The sequence below is a fragment of the Siphateles boraxobius genome, unplaced genomic scaffold (genome assembly GCF_051911475.1).
Source record: "Siphateles boraxobius isolate OS27281-9 unplaced genomic scaffold, OSU_SipBor_1 46, whole genome shotgun sequence".
Classification (NCBI taxonomy): Eukaryota; Metazoa; Chordata; class Actinopteri; order Cypriniformes; family Leuciscidae; genus Siphateles; species Siphateles boraxobius.
In genome coordinates, this window is record NW_027509097.1 from 13,127,262 (window position 1) to 13,145,721 (window position 18,460).

The following is an 18,460-nucleotide window of genomic DNA, read 5'->3' on the forward strand; positions in this document are numbered from 1 at the left end:
GGTAATTTACTGTATATCTTGTCAAATTGTTGACTGTATATGTGGAACCTAACAAATGTAAACATTTGAGTTTTCCCCCTCTAACTTAAAAACTGCCTCACTTGAAAGATCTAACAGGTCACATACAGTATGAACTTACGTAGCAGCAATGACCACTTCCTCTGAGGTGACCGGCTGAGTGCGGGAGCGATCCTGACCTCTCCTCAACCTCCGTTCAACAGCAGGATTACGGCTCCATGCCTTCAGAACTGAACCATCTGAAGTCTTCTCCAGTTCCTAAGAAATAGTAAGACTTCATAAGAAATAGTTTTACACAATAAAAAACTTTAATATATATATATATATATATATATATATATATATATATACACACACACAGATCCTTCTAAAAAAATTAGCATACTGTGATAAAGTTCATTATTTTCCATAATGTAATGATAAAAATTAAACTTTCATATATTTTAGATTCATTGCACACCAACTGAAATATTTCAGGTCTTTTATTGTTTTAATACTGATGATTTTGGCATACAGCTCATGAAAACCCAAAATTCCTATCTCAAAAAATTAGCATATCATGAAAAGGGTCTCTAAACGAGCTATTAACCTAATCATCTGAATCAACTAATTAACTATAAACACCTGCAAAAGATTCCTGAGGCTTTTAAAAACTCCCAGCCTGTTTCATTACTCAAAACCGCAAACATGGGTAAGACTGCCGACCTGACTGCTGTCCAGAAGGCCATCATTGAAACCCTCAAGCAAGAGGGTAAGACAGAGAAAGAAATTTCTGAACAAATAGGCTGTTCCCAGAGTGCTGTATCAAGGCACCTCAGTGGGAAGTCTGTGGGAAGGAAAAAGTGTGGGAAAAAACGCTGCACAACGAGAAGAGGTGACCGGACCCTGAGGAAGATTGTGGAGAAGGACCGATTCCAGACCTTGGGGGACCTGCGGAAGCAGTGGACTGAGTCTGGAGTAGAAACATCCAGAGCAAGCGTGCACAGGCGTGTGCAGGAAATGGGCTACAGGTGCCGCATTCCCCAGGTCAAGACACTTTTGAAACAGAAACAGCGGCAGAAGCGCCTGACCTGGGCTACAGAGAAGCAGCACTGGACTGTTGCTCAATGGTCCAAAGTACTTTTTTCGGATGAAAGCAATTTTGCATGTCATTCGGAAATCAAGGTGCCAGAGTCTCGAGGAAGACTGGGGAGAAGGAAATGCCAAAATGCCTGAAGTCCAGTGTCAAGTACCCACAGTCAGTGATGTCTGGGGTGCCATGTCAGCAGCTGGTGTTGGTCCACTGTGTTTTATCAAGGGCAGGTAGCTATCAGGAGATTTTGGAGCACTTCATGCTTCCATCTGCTGAAAATTATATGAGTGGTATATATGAGTAGTATGCATGAGTGACCATTAATGGTGGTGATACCAATGAAAAGAGTTTCAAATAAATCCCCAGCAGAAAGAGCAGCAGCACTCTTCAGGGTTTGGAACAGAAGGAAACATACTTAAGCACCACATACCCTGAAGAGAGAGCGTTTGGCAGCGACACTCAGCTTTGCTCTCTCATCTAACTTCTCTTCATCCACTGGAAAAACAGAAAGTAGAGATGAGTCAAGCTTTTTCTTGAGAACCATTTCATGAAACCCCATGACTTTCAGAGGACAACACAATACTAAACACATGGTAGAAATGTTACGTAAGCAAGTTTCTGCTTCTCCTCTGCTCTGATTTCAGAGGTTAACCTTAAAGCACAACAGTGCAAAATAAATGCCATACATCTACCAAATGCAATGTATTAAATTGATATCTGTTCTAACAAAGCGTAGCTTGACTACTGCAACACTAAAAGGGGTCTAATAAATTCATCATTTTACTTTTAGCCAGAGGTCCACTTACAGTGCTGAATCAGATAATATACACTACTAATAGTACACTTAACTGTTTATATAAAATATCAAGGAAAATAGTAATATGATCCTGGAATGTTTTTTTAAACATATTCCTTGAGGCAGCACCTTGAGTAACACACAACTGTTCAAAGGTCTGGGGTCAGTATGATTTGAATTAAATTGATTGGAAGTAGTGAGTAAAAATATGTATAATGTTACAAAACATTGCAGGTTCAAATAAACGCTGTCCTTTCAAAGAGTCCTAAAAATGTTTTCTAAAATGTTTATTGAACACCAAATCAGCAGATTAGAATGATTTCTGAAGGATTATGTGACAATTAAGACTAGAGTAATGATGCTGAAAATTCAGCTTTGCCATAACAGGAATAAATTACATTTTTAAAATGTATTAAAATAGAAAACAGTTATTTTAAATTGTAATCATATTTCACAATATTGGGGGTTTACTGCATTTTTTTACGGACCCCAAACTTTTGAACAGTACAGATGTTTGTTTCAGTGAACACTACATTGCGATGCAAGTTGACATTGCTCACACATACAGTATGACTAGAAAAGCAGTTTTAACAGATCCAGAGGCCCCAAAAAGTAGGTCTGTTGCTCTCTAGAGTATTCATGGATTCTCTTAACAGAAACAGTTGCAGCAGAGTTATCTTTAAAGTCACAGTGCCATGTCTCCAAAAAAATGTTTCCCAGTCAGTTCAGACTCCGATTAACAGTAACTTATTATATGTAATATTAAACATGTCTGTTTATACTCAGTGGTGCACAGATAGGAAACAAATGCAAAAGTTATGTAAATGTTATTGCGTCATCCTGCACCATCACATAATAAATCTTAGACAGCATCTAAAGCTTTCTAGAGTGACTTTCCATTATAAAAAGGCTTAATAGGAAAACAAGCTGAAAAAACAATTTTGTAGTCTATGCAAGCAAAAAAGACTTACCCTCAGGGCTTAGTGGTTCAGGGCTTGGACAAGACCTAAAGAGAAAAAAAAGTAAAGTCTTACAATTAAAGTTTTACAATTAAACAGATCAGTAAGGACTGGAAAATGATCAAATCAACCAGCTGATTTGGAAAAATAATTTCAGCAAATGCAGCAATGCATTTAGGAAAAGGGGAATCAGGAAAACAGCAGCTAGTGGAAAGCTGCAGAAAACACATCAGAACCGCTTAATCCACAGCGTTAGACAGAATTATAGATTTCGCCACATGCCACAGAAACAAAAGAGGAAAAAAAATACAAAAGAACCTTTCATAAAAACCACTGACCAAACATTTAGATTAGAATCCACTACACATAAAAACACTACAGTATACAGTGTGTGTATTATATAGCATTAGAGGTACAGTAGTAAGCCAAAAGCTAACTTTAATCAGTGAATTTGTAAATACAGTGCCGTTAGAAAAAGAAAAGTACTAGACACAGGCCAAAGTTTTCTGGGTTATTACTAAAAACTATATATTAGACTACATCAAGTGTAATTTTAATGTGCACTCCAGGCTAACTCCACAATAACGTGCATAAATCTACACGAGGCCTACCGGTCCAACTGTTCACGCTCAGTTGATGTGATTGGCTGAGTTCTAAACCTCTCAGATGTCTTTCTATTCTCAGTGGGACATATATACCGCAAAGGGTGACGAGATAACCGATCTTTGACCCTCTCACTTCTCCAGGGTGCCTCTGTAACCACAGGCAGCTCTTCTGCCCTATTTATGTCACAAAGCATGACTGAATGAGGCAGCATTGAAGAATGGCAGGTGCATAGGCATGACAGAGCAAAACACCGAAGCTTGATGAACTATTCATCTGAGCATCCTCATATTGGGTTAAATGAACTACTGAAAACAAACATCAAAAGTGGTTAAGAATTATTCTGTCAGCACATTTAGCATAAACATCCAACATTGTCTCTAGAAAGGCAAGGATGCCAAGCCAAGGTGAGACAAAAAACAGGAAGAAAGGTTTAATTATTATTGACAGTGCACACTAGTCATGCTGAGCAGCATGATAGCGAAAGGAATGGAGCATTGAAATCTGCTGGTTAACTCTGAATTAGCGATTCCTCTCAGAATTAAATGAAGGAAAATACCGTAATATCACAGAGCAATTACATTATGAGATATTGATTGTTAATCATCAATGTTAGACTGGTTAGTAAGTCGATACGTAACAATAATGTACCACCACCTACAGTTCGGCTTTCCGGGGACTTGCAACGCTTTCCAGGTAGGTGTGGCGAAGTTTGGCCACTGAAACCTTGGCATCATGGGATAGGTGATCACCATTGGGCACAGCCTCTCTGCCTGGGTCCTGGATGGGGTTCTCTTGAAAAGTTGTCTTTTGGACATCTCTAACATCCAGAGGTTTGGATGAATTTGGCATATATCTCCCTCTGGAGGTCTGAACTGGGGCGTAGCAGCTAGCGTCAGCCCTCTTATGGGCCTCTCGAGCTCTTGCTTGCATTGACTCTTCAGCCTGAAGACGGGACACATGCTCTGTGTAAACTTCCTGCCTTGAGCGGCCTCCACGCCACCCTCTGGGGTCATCTACAACACCCTCGCTCCTGTGCCCACTGATGCCTGGGTTTACCTCCATGTTGGCAGCACCTCCATGGCACGAGTCTTCTGTGCTCCGTTCTTTATGTTGAATCTCAGAGGGTAAAACGGCCTTCCTGCTCCACAGTAGCCCCTCTGTCCTCACATTCTGTTTTCCCTCCACTTCTTCAAGCACTTCCTGAATCTCTAGTTTATGCCTGGAACCAGGTTCACTACCCATAGAAAAGTAGCTCTGGCACCCCAGGTCATGGCGTTCCTCTTTCCCAGGGTGGGTCAGCCGCTGCTTGGCTGGAACATCAGGGAGGGTCCGAGTGTGTGGATGATATTGAGGGTATGCCTGGGGAAACTGGTTGTACGGAGGTACCTCTGTTGTTTGACCCCTGTGAAATGACTCGTCACGGGCCAGTCTCTCCCTAACTCGGATTCTTCAGAAGAAGAGAAAAGGTTTGGTTACTTAGAATAAAATGAGTCAAATATTCACTGACTGAGCAAAATAAAATAAATAAAATATAGAACTGTTTCATGGGCCTGCAAGTAGAGGTCTGCACTCCCGCGGGAGTCCCGCGGGACCCGCGGGAGTCCCGCGGGACCCGCGGGTCCCGACGCAAAACAGTGCGGCGCGGGACAAATTTTTAAAGGTCATTGCGGGAGCGGGCGGGATGATGAGGTGCACTTGCGGGTGCGGGCGGGAGGGATGATACGCTGCACTCCCGCAAATTAAATATGAGTATAAAGTAAAATATATAAATGATTAAAGTAGCGTACATAATTTGTAGTTGTGAGGGAGATTCTGATTGGCAGCAATAAAAACGTTTTAAGCAGCCTAAACTTGTGAATGTTGTCGGGTAGGGCGGGGCCTAATCTCACGCACACTTGTTTAGAGACAATTCCTTTCCCGCAGCTCCGAGTTCGAATTTGAAAGCTAGTTCAAGTTCAAAATAGACAGCATGGACGAGGAACAGAGCGCCTCTAGTGCTTCAGATAAAGTACTGTTGTGAATATTATGCTGTTCGTAATATGGGACCAATAAATATGTTACCAAGTATTGGTAAGGAATTTTGTGTGCACGCATTTTTTTCCCCAAGACCTTTCGTCAGACAGAAAGTGCGGGCGGGAGCGGGACATTATATCACAGATGCGGGCGGGAGCGGTACTAAAAATGACAAATCTTTGCGGGAGCGGGCGGGAGCGGGACTGAACACTGCGGGAGCGGGCGGGAGCGGGTCTGAAAATTGTGTCCCGCGCAGACCTCTACCTGCAAGTAAGTGAAAGGGAAAGAGTCGGATCCAACCAAAACAATCCTTAAGCCACAGAACCAGTTGAAGCATCTCAATAAGGTTTGTGCTTATTAGAATGTGGTTAAAAGCAACCTTGACAGTATTTGGAATAAAAAGACACTAAAAGTGTGTCAAAGTGGATGTTTTCAGTGGTAGAAATAAGAACCAAGTAGAACCATGTGAAAAATTGTTGCGCTCACTGTAAAAAAAGAAAATCAAGTAACAAGAAACAACAACCATGATATGAAACATAGAACATATACATCATATTAAAACAAATAATCATATTGAAACAATCTTAAAAGTGGGGTTGTAGTCAAAACATTATAAAAAAAGGTTAGTTCTTTGGTTCAGGGTTTTACTACTTGATGTGAAAGATCCTTAAATATGATGTTACCTATGCAAGGGACCCCATTATTATAATATAAAAGCAGCTATATTTTCATGTATAATGAGCCATTTATACTGTGTGAGAAAAAATAAATATATAGAAAACATGTTTGCTAAATTAGCTTTGATTTTAGTTTTTTATTATTTATATTCATATTATATCAATGCCAAATGGGAAAATATTATCCGTAGTCCTTGATGTATAAACTTAAAGAGAAATAATTTCAGCTTAAAGCAAATATTTGTAAATATTTTTTTCTCCCAGATTTTCTGTGGACCCCAATCACCTTGCGGCATCACCGGACTGCAGTTTGAAAACCCCCCTTCTTCAGATCTCAAAATCCAACAGATTCAGCTGTGAGGATTTTACATAAGTATATTTATGATCCTTAAACCATTTTCAACATTTTGATACACAAAAGGCGGTTTCTTTCCTGTATATTATCGTATAAATTTCAAGCTATTGGCATCCTAACACCCAGCTAATTTCACACTACACAGCGTTTTATTACATGCTGGGTGAGAGAGGTTTGCTGATAAACAAGCATAGTTTGTTACTTTTGGTTTAGGTCAGCAGAATCAATGCTCTCAGCAGGGGGAGGCAGAAGACTCTCATCCAAAACCTTTTGCAGTTAGTGCACTACCAGTGAAGTAAGGCTTAAATCACAAAGTAAACCTCCTATAATGCTTTTAAAAGACATCTGTTTATTTCAGGGTTTCTCTGTGTCTACCTCTTCTTTTCCACCCATTCACCCAATTAAAAACTCATATTCCATTAGCTGAGAGCTACAATACTGTTAAACTGTTAAAAACAGACTTTTTAAGCAACCCAACCCTCTACACATCACATCCTTTTTTTATGAGTTGTATCCCACACTCCACTAGCTGCTAAATTCTGTTTCTCCTGACCCAAGCTTGACAGCTGCCATCTCAGTTTTACATACTGTATGGTAACATGCACTCTTGCTGAGCTCCTCTGGAACCCTGTTTAAGTGAAACCATGCTCTGTACTGTAATTGTTGAGTCATGTGAACTGTTTTTAACCTCCTCTAAGTGGACTGTATTTTCAAGACTAAATTAGAAAAATGACTAATAAAATGCAGCTAAAAGTTACGTTTGGAATATGTTTCATGAAAAGGAAAAAAAGTGGTCAAAAAAAATGTAACTGTGCCGTAAATGCAAATGTAAAGACAGAAGAGACAATTTCTGTTGAAAGGGGTCATGAACTGCATTGTTTTATAATGTTTCCTGGGGTGCACTTATAATGTTAGTATGATTTTTATAATTTAGAAATAAAAGGCATTTTTCCAACCCTGATTTTAGCCTTCTGACTTGAACGCTCCATTTTAAGGGGCGTGTCTGCAGTGATAATTTAGTGATTTGTTGATTTGATAAATAAGAGATTTGTTGATTATAACCAAATATGGATTAAAAGGGATTTTGTTATAACGGGAGTTTCGGCGAGAGTCCAGAACTCAGTCACTGATAAACTTGCACGGTTTGATTGATAGCTCCAACGATTTGAAAGGGAGTGTTCTGTGATCGCTTTCTTTATATAACTTCAATCAGTTTATATAAAAGATTATTCTCTGTTGATCCATTATTGTAAAAGCCTGTTTGCAAAGCCTGCGCCGAAATTGCCACTGATTTACCAAAGAATCCACCGTGAAATACACTGAATACATATAAATAATGCTCAACTGAGACATTCACATTGTTGAAAATAGATCCTTTGGAAGGTAATGTTATTTTTATTCCAGTGATCTTGTATCACTCTTCACTCCTCGTCACGCGAGTGGGCAGGGCCAAAGTTGCAATGATGAAGTAGGCATTGATTTTCTTCTGCAGAGGCTGTCTTTCACCAATGCATCATTTTCTGGGCTTGGTTACATTAAAAAAATGTCTGACTAACAAGAAAGTTTTCAGCTCTGAAACTTACAGGATATTTTAGTATGATGAACTCTTGTATTTCAAAAGCTCAAGGAAAATGTGTTCTCAGTTCATGACCCCTTTAAAGCACCATTTTCTCTCTATACAACTCTTTTATCTATGTCTGGGTTTGTCAATGTCAGCAGACATTAAGTAACAAGGAATTGCAGAGGAGGAAAAATCCCACAGTAAATAAACCACTAGACTAGTAAAGTCTGGAGAGGAACATAAAAGAATAAAAAGTTAGAATGAGAGAATAGGGGCAAAAAAGAGAGAAAACTGGTGCGAAATGGGAACACAAATTGCGTGTGAAATGATTCCCAGAAAATCTGGCTCTGGTGTTTTACATGACTAATCAAGTTATCACGCTCTCCATTTGGCATATTGAGCTAATGCAGGCCAAATTATCTGCATTTACATTCTTGTCAAGTTTGATGACTCATAGCTCAACAATTTTCTCACCACAGTATTACAAACACAAACTCAAATCACGCTTGATTCAACCAGGCACTGAAAAGCAAAAGGAGAACCAAACCTGCCATGTAGGGATAAACCACACACATTGGACAGTGGACTGTGACTAAAGTATATTAGAAAAAGTTAAAGGCACACTGCAACGAAAGGGTCTGAATGTTCAATGATCAAATTCAAACCCACAGCACTCATTAACAGTGTGGATGGGATGGGTGGTAGAAATGTGCACAAGGATGGCCATTTTGTTACGGAGATGATGAGCCCTACTCAAAACCACTCCCTAAGCCCTCTACCTTGCTGGTTCCAAACAACCTAACAGACTAAACCAGGGGTTTCCAAACTTTTCTTGAAAGCCAGCCCCCTGTTACTGAAAATATTTAGGCCCTATTTGAGGTACCACCTCAGATTTTGAGCAATGTATAACAAATAATACATATCACAACATATCTGAATATTCACTTCCTTGTATCTTTTTTTTAAATACATTACTAATCCTAAAAGTCTGGGGTCAGTAAGATTTTCTAAAAATGTTTTTGAAAGTTTTAAAATGCTTACATTTTCACCAAAGCTGCATTTCATTAGGTTAAAAAATTAAGTAAAAACAGTAAAATATATGTGCATTAAATTTATCAAAATAAATTTCTTCAACCCCAAACTCTTTAAACAGTAGCTATTATTTATTTATTTATATTTATATATATATATTGATCAGAATCAAAAATCGCCAAGACTATGGCAAGAGAGAATAATTCAAATGGAATTGATTTCATGATCATAGAGCACACCCTCAAACTGTCTGATCCATAATACTTACAAAAAAGGCAAGTGCTGCCTGACATTGCATGACTGACTAGCAATTTCCAGGAGTTAGTTTGCACAAGTTTTTATAAGCTCTTTGTAAAACCAGGTTGCTACAATGATCACTTAATAACCACTAGCTGCTTAATTTAAAAATTTGTCTCAGTCTTCCAAACTAAGTGTGCTCCCTAGCTAGAATAACATTCAAATTGGACCAGACATTTTTTTCCCAAATAGACAATCAATAAACCATTAGAAAACACATGACTCTTATCATATTGTCACTCTCACCTCACAATCCAGCAAGGACGTTCATAGGACAGGACTAGAGGATGGTTTGAGATAGGGCCATGAAGTTAGGCGGGACCACTATTAAATTAAGGGTGTCAAAAAACACCCATAAATCCCAAATGTATGATACCTGGAAGGCCAGTTGATTGGAGAGAGTGTGTCTCCTTCTGAATCAGTCTGAAGTGACCATTGGTTGGCTGACTGGCTACGGGAGCTAAATCAGTTGAGAAACACCCAAAAGAGTGAACTACTCAACGGTTTATGCGTGGGGGGGGGGGGGGGGCTTTAAAAAAAAAAGAGGGTGAAAAATACTTAAGAGAAACCAGGTTCCTGAAAAGAGAGTAGGGCCTCAAATACATTATGAAAATTAAGTCTGGCTTGCTGGGAACTGGGTTTTAAAGGCCAAGTCCTCATTTGTTGACATTAACTAACCAATCAAACTTTATACTGACATTATGAATAGGCTCTGGGTCTTTCCTGAATATCATTCTTTATCATATTCATTTGTAATTTTTTTGGCTTGACTTAATGTTGGGAATTTAAATTTGGCCGGAATCTTTTGTTGCTAAATTTGGCAAGCACTTTAAATCCAAAGCATCACACAAATCACTGACCCATGCCATAAAGAAACAGCTGCCAAATGACAGTAAAGGTCAATACTAATGTTTCATACTGAATAGAGCCCACCCATTTTTAAGGAGTTGCAGAAACACTCCTAACAGTATGCAAGCCAAATCCTGAAAAGTGACGGCTTTCTTTTGGGGAAAATACCTGTGAAAGACAGATTCAGGGGAATACCAGCCAACATTCTTTCCAAAAAAAGGAAAGAATAATAGAAGAAAATTAAGATACTAACATATTAAGATTTTACTTGGTGACTGTAAGATGGAGAGACAAAAAAAGAAGAAGAAACAGCTAAGGTGTTAAGACTCACCCGTGTCTTTGAAGGATGTTGTGAGCCTGCTGCTCAATAAACAGATCACCAGGAGATGCTCCATGTTTGGGAGATGGCATCATGGCTCTTCGGCCTGTATTAGGCGAGCTGGGAACCCCCTTCGCCCCTGGTTCCCTCCCTGGAACCCTGGCAGACCCGGACACATCCATATACGCAGACGGGTCAGGTGCAACCCCTCCACTTTCATGCAATCTATTCCGCTCTAGGGCCCTCCTCTGGTTCTCCAGATTCATCATCCTTTCACGCTCAGAGATGGAGTCGGTGCGTTCTCTGCTGTATTTTGGATCGGTGTGAATGTGAGAGCTGGCCCTATCTGCATGATGGCTGGTGGTGTAAGCATTATGCTCCACTCTGTCTTCTTCTACACTTGACCTGTGTTGTCGGTTTGAGCTGTCCGGCTCTCTGGAGGTTTTGGAGTAGCGAGCAGAATAGTCGGTTTCTGTCTCTTGATCCAGAGCAATGCCATAGCGCTCTGCTAGTTGACGGCGCCGTTCTGCCTTGTAGCGAGCAATCCTTTCAGCTTTAGAGTCCAGCTCTACCACATGAGTGGAGCCAGTGCTGTAGACAGACTCCGGTTGGACTGTGTGGGTTCTGGACTGAACCTCTGCACTGAGCGGATTTGGGAAGTTTGGGTCATTTTTGCTATAGTGCTGAAGAGAAACTGCGATGAGAGAGAAAAGAAGGCAGTTTACACTAAATCAATAAGCCCAAATCCTTAACTTTAAGTAACCGAACACCAACCTATGATCATGTGTGTTAATCTGCACCATATAATTATTATTAAAGGTGTACTAGGCACGGTTGTCTTGTACTGAGCCCGAGCGCGATTGTCCCCCCTCCCCACTCCCCCGCTGGCCAGCACTCACATTGCACTTAACGTTCCAGGTCAGAACACACTTGCGTCGTTTACGATACAACTTTTTCTTTTAAAAGAAAAGTGCTTTCGCAAATAGACTGTCTCATGGTTTTATCATTTATTCCGTGCAGCGATTTTTACTTTATTGTGCTGCACATATCAGAAGATTATTACGAAGGCAGCAGACTTTGGAGGAATTTGCAGCTATACTCGCAAACTACAAATCCTGTTCGTCAACAAGGTGTGAACCAGACCCAAAATACTGAAATTAATTAAAAAGTGTACTATCAAAGTAGTAATAGAAGAGGTTTGCTGTCGTAGTAATGATAGTAGCGCACACGAATAGTAGCTGTTCCGTGCTCCGGGCCTACGGAGCGATCACATGTGCTCAGTCATGGTTCAGATCGCCAAGGGTGAGAACAACCTAAAATGTTTAGTGTATGTCATTTCTCATTCATGTTATAGAGGAGTGAACAAATCTATTAAAATATAAGCACATTTCTCACCTGTACAGGGGTCACAGGTGTCTGCTGCACGGGTATATCTAGGAGTGTCCTCCTCTAGCATTCGATTGGTTACTAGACCGCCACAGCCTGGGAGATTTTGGAGAACATCACCATCGATTCCCTCCAGACGCCGTGCAATTCGTTCTTTCCTATAAACAGGAGTTGTAGTTAAGGATAATTCTCAATCTAGGAAAAACATATAAATTTACAATTCAAAATATTTTTTTAATGTTTCTGAAAGGAGTCTCTTGTTTTTTGTCTTTTGGCAATAACAGCATGCAGACAATTTTTAAATTATGTTATTCTCCCCAAACACCAGCAATAACTGAACTTTGGGTGTGCATGCCTTGTAAGACTGATTTAACTTCTCACCTGTTCATGTCCCAACTCTGACTCGTGCTTATACTCTCAAAACGTTTCCTTAATTCTGCGACTAAAGAGAAAAAGAAAAGCAAAGTGATGAATGGGTAAAAGAATGAGAGACAAAAGAGGGAGGATAAATAGGATAAATCAAACCATTACAAATAGTGAAACATATTGTACTTTATATCATGTATGTGTGATATTTCTACTCAAGTGAAAGAAAAGCAATTAGAGCTTACTGTATACTGTAAGATGCACAATCTTTCATCCAACATGAGCACTATCTAAAGACTGGATTGTAATCCGATTTTTACATAATTTAGCTTTTCTGTATTTAAGTCATGTTTCCTGATATATTACACTGACCCTGCAGCATAGTAAGTACAGTATACTGCTATGTCCTTACAGTTACACATGTCCAATAATAGTCGAGCTGACAAGTCCAGTGTGTTATCTGAAACAAAAGCTGCTTACACCTAAGTCGCCTGACATTAGCTCGGAGAATGGCTGCATTTCCACAAAAGTTAGCCAATCACAGGTGCATCCTCAGTGAGTGTTGTTTCAGCAGTATGGAAATATGACACTCAACTGTGTCCTGTCACTAGGTGACCAGTGAAGTGATTGAGAGGGGACTCATCATGGGCTAATGTGTACACACACACACACAACACACTAGCAGTGCTTCCTTCGCCTGGGGCCTATACCATGAAGCCGGTTTAGTTGGCTAGCCAGGTATGTTTCAGTTTAGTTTGCGCCAACCCTGGGTTTTAGGCACCATGAAAGTGGTTTGGCTTTTAGCAGTGTTCATCGCCATAGTAACTTACGCTCCACAGCTAACCTGGTCCGGGGCAGGTTATGTTCCGGGTAAGATGTTGCAAACCGAACTTGGACCAATCAGCTGTGAGTAAAGTGACATGTCTGATGCGATAAAGTCACTCCAACTGTTTCTACTCCAAATTAAAGGTCACTAGCAAACGATTTTTAAAGACAAAATCGTCTGGCTTTTAGTAATGCTTATTTAGAATAATACATTTGTATGATTTAGATATTATTTATGTAATTATTATACCCTTAATTGATCACACGTACAATTTTAGTTCATCAATTATTATTATGCAGAGTTTAAATTATTAAATATATAAAGTTAATAAAAATGCGCTTTAGAATCAATAGATGAAGCTATAAAATGACTACATGTGAGCTTAAATGTTCAACTCTCTCTCTATACCTTTATCAACTGTATAAACTAACTTCACAACTTTTACTTGCACTGATATACAGTAGCAAGACTTTTTCTTTTAGTTGTCCTTTCATAGACGGCTGTTTTCTTCTTACTGTGTAAATTTGTTTAAATACTTAATATTTTAATACTTTTATTTAAAAAAGTGAATTGTGCTGCTTCTCTCGCAAAGAAATTAAGTCCAATGAGTTTTGAATGAGTTTCACTCTCTCAGCATGTGATTGGCTGTTCACTACTGATGTCACACTTAAACTCCTCAAGTCAGGATCAAAGCCTCAGTTGACAAAGTTGATGATCAGCATGATGGTACCAACAAAGCCTGGTTGATTTGGTTTGGTTGTGTCAACTCAAAACTAATTCTGCAACCCTAAGTTTGTTTAACTACCATCATGGTACAGGCCCATTGTCTCTTTGGTATTCAAAGCAAAGATCTGGGTGGTGCAAAAAAAAAAAAAAAAGAGCAGGATTTCCCTTTCGGTTTCACATAGTCCAGTAAGGCTAAAGTGCATCTTACAACTAATTGCTTTGCTTAAAGGCACAAAATGTAATTTGAGATGCTAGAGGTCACAAAACCATAACAGGCGTATAGCTTGATGACACTGAAGGTGCTTGGAATGATGGGAGTTGACGTACTCAACGCCACTGCTGATTAGGGCTTTTGAAATTATCGAAATATCGCAAATATACATCACGATATTCATATATCACAAGTTAACGGCTTTCTATAAACAATAACAGAGAGTAATGCTAGACGCTACAACTACTACTGCTTTTTTTCATGAGACTCACTGTATTGCCATAGTTTCTACAGCAGTAAAAGCGTAAAACCAAGGTTAATGTGGACATGACCTTCATTGACATTCGAAGCAATGAGGATGGATGTTACACTGGTTAAAATTGCGCATTTCTCTGGATTTAAACATTGTTGGAACTTTTAGGATAATGCGCAAGTGAATTAAATGCCTTTAATTCTTTAAAACAAACAGAACAATTAATCATATTTATCGTATTTATTAATTTAATCAGACACTTACAATGCATTGAAGATAACACAGCATGAGTGTGTTCAAGTTGTCATGTTTTAAATCAAGTTCCCACTTGGAAAGGGGGAAAAAATAAACAGCAGCGTGAATCTGACATAAGACAGACCTGATTCTAACCAGCCAGGATAATACAACTCTAGAAGCTGCATGTCAGCAAAGTGAATGGGAAACAAACCTTTAGCCAAGACTAACCACTGTCATGAGGTTTTCTGAAATGGGAACACTTACTGTTACTTCATCAAATAAATAAATGAATAAATAAAAAGAGAGAGAGATTCACATTGTTAGCCTTTGATCAGATTTCACAATTCAATGTTGATTGCCAATCACAATCTGGTTTATCATAACAAAAAATATTGACTTGATTTCATCCATCAGGAATTAATTGGATGGTGAAAAGTGTTATGTACCAGAATGGAGCCAAACCAAAGGCAAGTTTGTTAGAAAATTTATTTTTTGACAATTATGCTATTAGGTAAATATCCAATACACTGTGTAGCCAATAAGTGACATCAGCAAAAAAGGACAATAATTTCAGTGGAACAAAGTTATTACATTTTAATTGAAGATTACAAAGAGAAACTAAGCCAAAGTTTTTCTTTTGAATAAAATGCACAATGAATCATTCACAATAACACAAATATGATACATTTTGTTTTAAGCGTTATAAAATCATTAAAGTCAATCAAAAACAACAAATCTAATCAGAGACTAAAATAAGGTCTGTGGTAAACCGAAGCGGACGATACTGTGATGTTTTGTTCTACAACTGAAATTATACACAGCCATTGTGAGAATGAAAATTGAAACAGTTGTTTATTTTTGAAAATGTATGTCTCTAATACAGGGCTCTCAAGTGTCCCGCATTGAGCGTGACAGTCACTCATTTTGGTCTTTTGTCACGCTCTCCCGCCACACATTGTATTTCTCACGCTGAAATACTATTTGTCATATATTTAATATGCCGCAGCGCCCAAAACTCTGGCCGCGCCGCTCTCACTGTGGAACCGGCAGGAATCAAGCGCGTCCCCTCTGGTGTTGTTCGCCGTGCTACACAATAGCCAATCAGAAAAGAGCACTATTGTATCTGGGTAAGATTTAACGCAAAAACCAATGAAAAAAATGTATCCATTCGCCGCTGGGTAAACATAACAATGTGACAACATCGTTCATAATAACTAAAAGACAGAAAATGATTTTTTTTTAATGCAGAAATATCTTTTGGGGCTTACCAGAAGCAGGCTGCTGATGCGAAAGCCCCATAGTTGTGTGAAAGAGTGGGTGAACAGAATTCTATCACATTTTCAGGGCCAGTAAGCAAGACAACTTGCCCAACAACAGGTGGCCTCAAGCAGACCAAATATAGGTCATCAGTGTCCCATCCCCCCTAACACATATGTCCAGCACCCATCAAGACAATACTAAGTGAAACAACATACAGTCTTGAAGCAACTTGTAAGAACTTTGATCAAGGCACTATTACATACTTTGTTACTTGCTATTTTGGCAGACAGTTGTCATCTAAGGTGAATACAAAATTGCTCATGTGAATACAGTATATCAGGGATAGCCCTCCTAAATTAAGTGGGCCTAAGAACCACAGTGATCATTTAGTGTTCAAATCCTCTTTGGGATTGAACGTTTGTATTAAAATGTTTGACCATTAGGATAACACACCTCCATTAAAAAAGTACAGAAGTCAGCTGAATCTTGCCAAGTATATGACAGAGCTCCTGACTGCTAGTTTAGTGAGAGTCTTCACTGTGTAAGTACATAATAGCCATGATGTATTTTGTACTTACCCTTGGGTGTATTTCCCAGCAGACTGACATCTACTTCTTTGTTGGTTACCTCGTCTTTCTCCTCAAACGAGAACTCTTTCTGGAAGCTGGACAGAGTGAACCAACTTCAAAATTTCAATATATTTAGCATATAATACAACAGAAACAGAAGAGGTCTCAGAATTGCCTGCTTTTGTAGAAGCAGAAGCTGGAAAGGCATCTGAATCTTGGCAGATATCACACAGTTCCATCCCAAAGAAAATGTGAAATGCAATAACCTCACTTAATTGTGTTTATGGAATTTTATAGAATAAATATTTTCCTGACAGGAAATAAGGTCACAGCATACAAGAAAAGGGCAAAAACAATTAGCTGGGAAAATATAAATATCCCACATGTATCTAAAAGTGTAGACACATCCCAGTGTTCAAGTGAATACACCAATTTAAAAAGCATGACTACATCTGTACACAACAGGTACACATAACATAGTCCTCTTACATTTGTTTAAACCTTATACAAGACTTTTAAAGACTGAAATACTGTTGGTGTGGATATTTCCATGGAAATTGTACAGTAAATCAAAACCCAAGTTATATAAACATTGTTATATAAACAAATATTCTACATATTTGCATAAAAATAAGGATCTTACCTAAGAGCTCTCCGTTGTAGTTTGGTACTATCAGCTTTAGAGACTGTTTCTCCAGTGAAGCCTGTGCACACAAAAGAAAGCACAGCCTTCAGACTACAAATACTCCTGCTGGTGACAGGAGTGATCAGCGAAAGATGTTTCAAAGGCCCCATGTGAAGGGCAGGAACGAAAACAATAGTATCCATTTCATGGACGTCAACATGGTGCTGTGTCCATAGCTGAACAGACTTATTTCTGTATGCACACATAGGTGAATCTGTATGCACAGTCAACTGCCTGGGCCCATGTGCTGAATGCTGCATCAACAGCTTTGTTAGTCAAAGTGACTACCATGTAATGCACAAAGTCATCTGTATCGCATCTGCATCCATAAAATTATGCACAAAACACACTCACAGACCTCCATTATCATCAAGTGTAAGGCAATAAAAAGAATGTAGCAATACAATGATAATGAATTATGATAAATACTAACAATAAATATTCATTTTACATTATGTACATTTTAAAGGTAAATAAAGGGATAATATAAAACCAATAACATTATAATTATTATAAATAAATAAAAAAGTGATGTGAATGTAAAATAAATTGTGATACTTAGGTACAAGGAGATACTCTTACTAATTAAATCTAGGGGGAAAATATTATAATAAAATACATCAAATCAAATAATGACCGATAACCAATATGGTGATAACCAATATACAAGCATCCCTTCAAAACAAGAAAGAAAAAAATGACTCTGAAGGGATTCATTTAACAATGTTTTGTTATATTCACATAAGTAATGCAATGATATGACTAATACTGTTCTCATGTGTATAAGCACATGGAGATCTGACATCTGAGCCTCACAGAGGGATCGAAGACTAGAACATACGTTTCCACTTTACCCACAGATCGATAGCCTGACCACATATTCATCCAGAACAAACAAACTTTCTGAAATCGAAAAATTTGATATTCAAATATTTTAGTCCACATTAAGGACCGTGGATAGATGTAATTTCCTCCTCCTCTCTGCAAACACTATTTGAGAAGAGAAAGTGAAAGAGTGCCAACTGATGGACTCTGTTTTGGTACAGAGCGAGTTTTCACAGCTGGGATGAGTATCTGCTAAAAACATTCCTCAGCGCATAAAAATCTCCTCTTACTTCAGTCACAGGCCCTGCGGATGAGACAACATCAACTGAAGGGGGAATGAAAGAGAACGGGAACATTTTGGAAGGAAAGGGAAAATATACACTTATGAAACTGGGTGGAGGCAAAATAATGTGGGGATTTGTGCTGCTATGCCTGATAGAAATTGTTGTTTTTTTAAACTGTGGATTCGCAACAAATGACAGAAATCATTCTGTTCCGGTACCCTGCACTGAGGCTATCTTTGTGTACCATTTGTTACTGATGTTTATTGTTGCATCTGGGA

General features: G+C 38.8%; 1 protein-coding gene across 50 annotated transcripts in view; it reads right to left on the reverse strand.

The window, feature by feature from the left end:
• Window positions 1–18,460, reverse strand: part of svila (supervillin a) — a 77,861-nt gene that overhangs the window by 45,752 nt on the left and 13,649 nt on the right. For 14 of the 50 annotated variants that reach the window (XM_077200931.1, XM_077200924.1, XM_077200920.1 and 11 more), the window contains exons 2-10: window positions 17,032–17,092; window positions 16,398–16,483; window positions 12,322–12,382; window positions 11,950–12,098; window positions 10,567–11,248; window positions 4,110–4,898; window positions 2,858–2,892; window positions 1,521–1,585; window positions 140–276 (exon numbers count right to left, since the gene is read on the reverse strand). In XM_077200931.1, the coding sequence (XP_077057046.1) occupies window positions 140–276; window positions 1,521–1,585; window positions 2,858–2,892; window positions 4,110–4,898; window positions 10,567–11,248; window positions 11,950–12,098; window positions 12,322–12,382; window positions 16,398–16,483; window positions 17,032–17,092 (2,065 nt within the window). Of the gene's footprint in view, window positions 1–139; window positions 277–1,520; window positions 1,586–2,857; window positions 2,893–3,456; window positions 3,625–4,109; window positions 4,899–9,762; window positions 9,847–10,566; window positions 11,249–11,949; window positions 12,099–12,321; window positions 12,383–16,397; window positions 16,484–17,031; window positions 17,093–18,460 lie in introns of all 50 variants that reach the window. The other 36 variants (XR_013194434.1, XR_013194433.1, XM_077200902.1 and 33 more) reach the window with 4 other exon arrangements.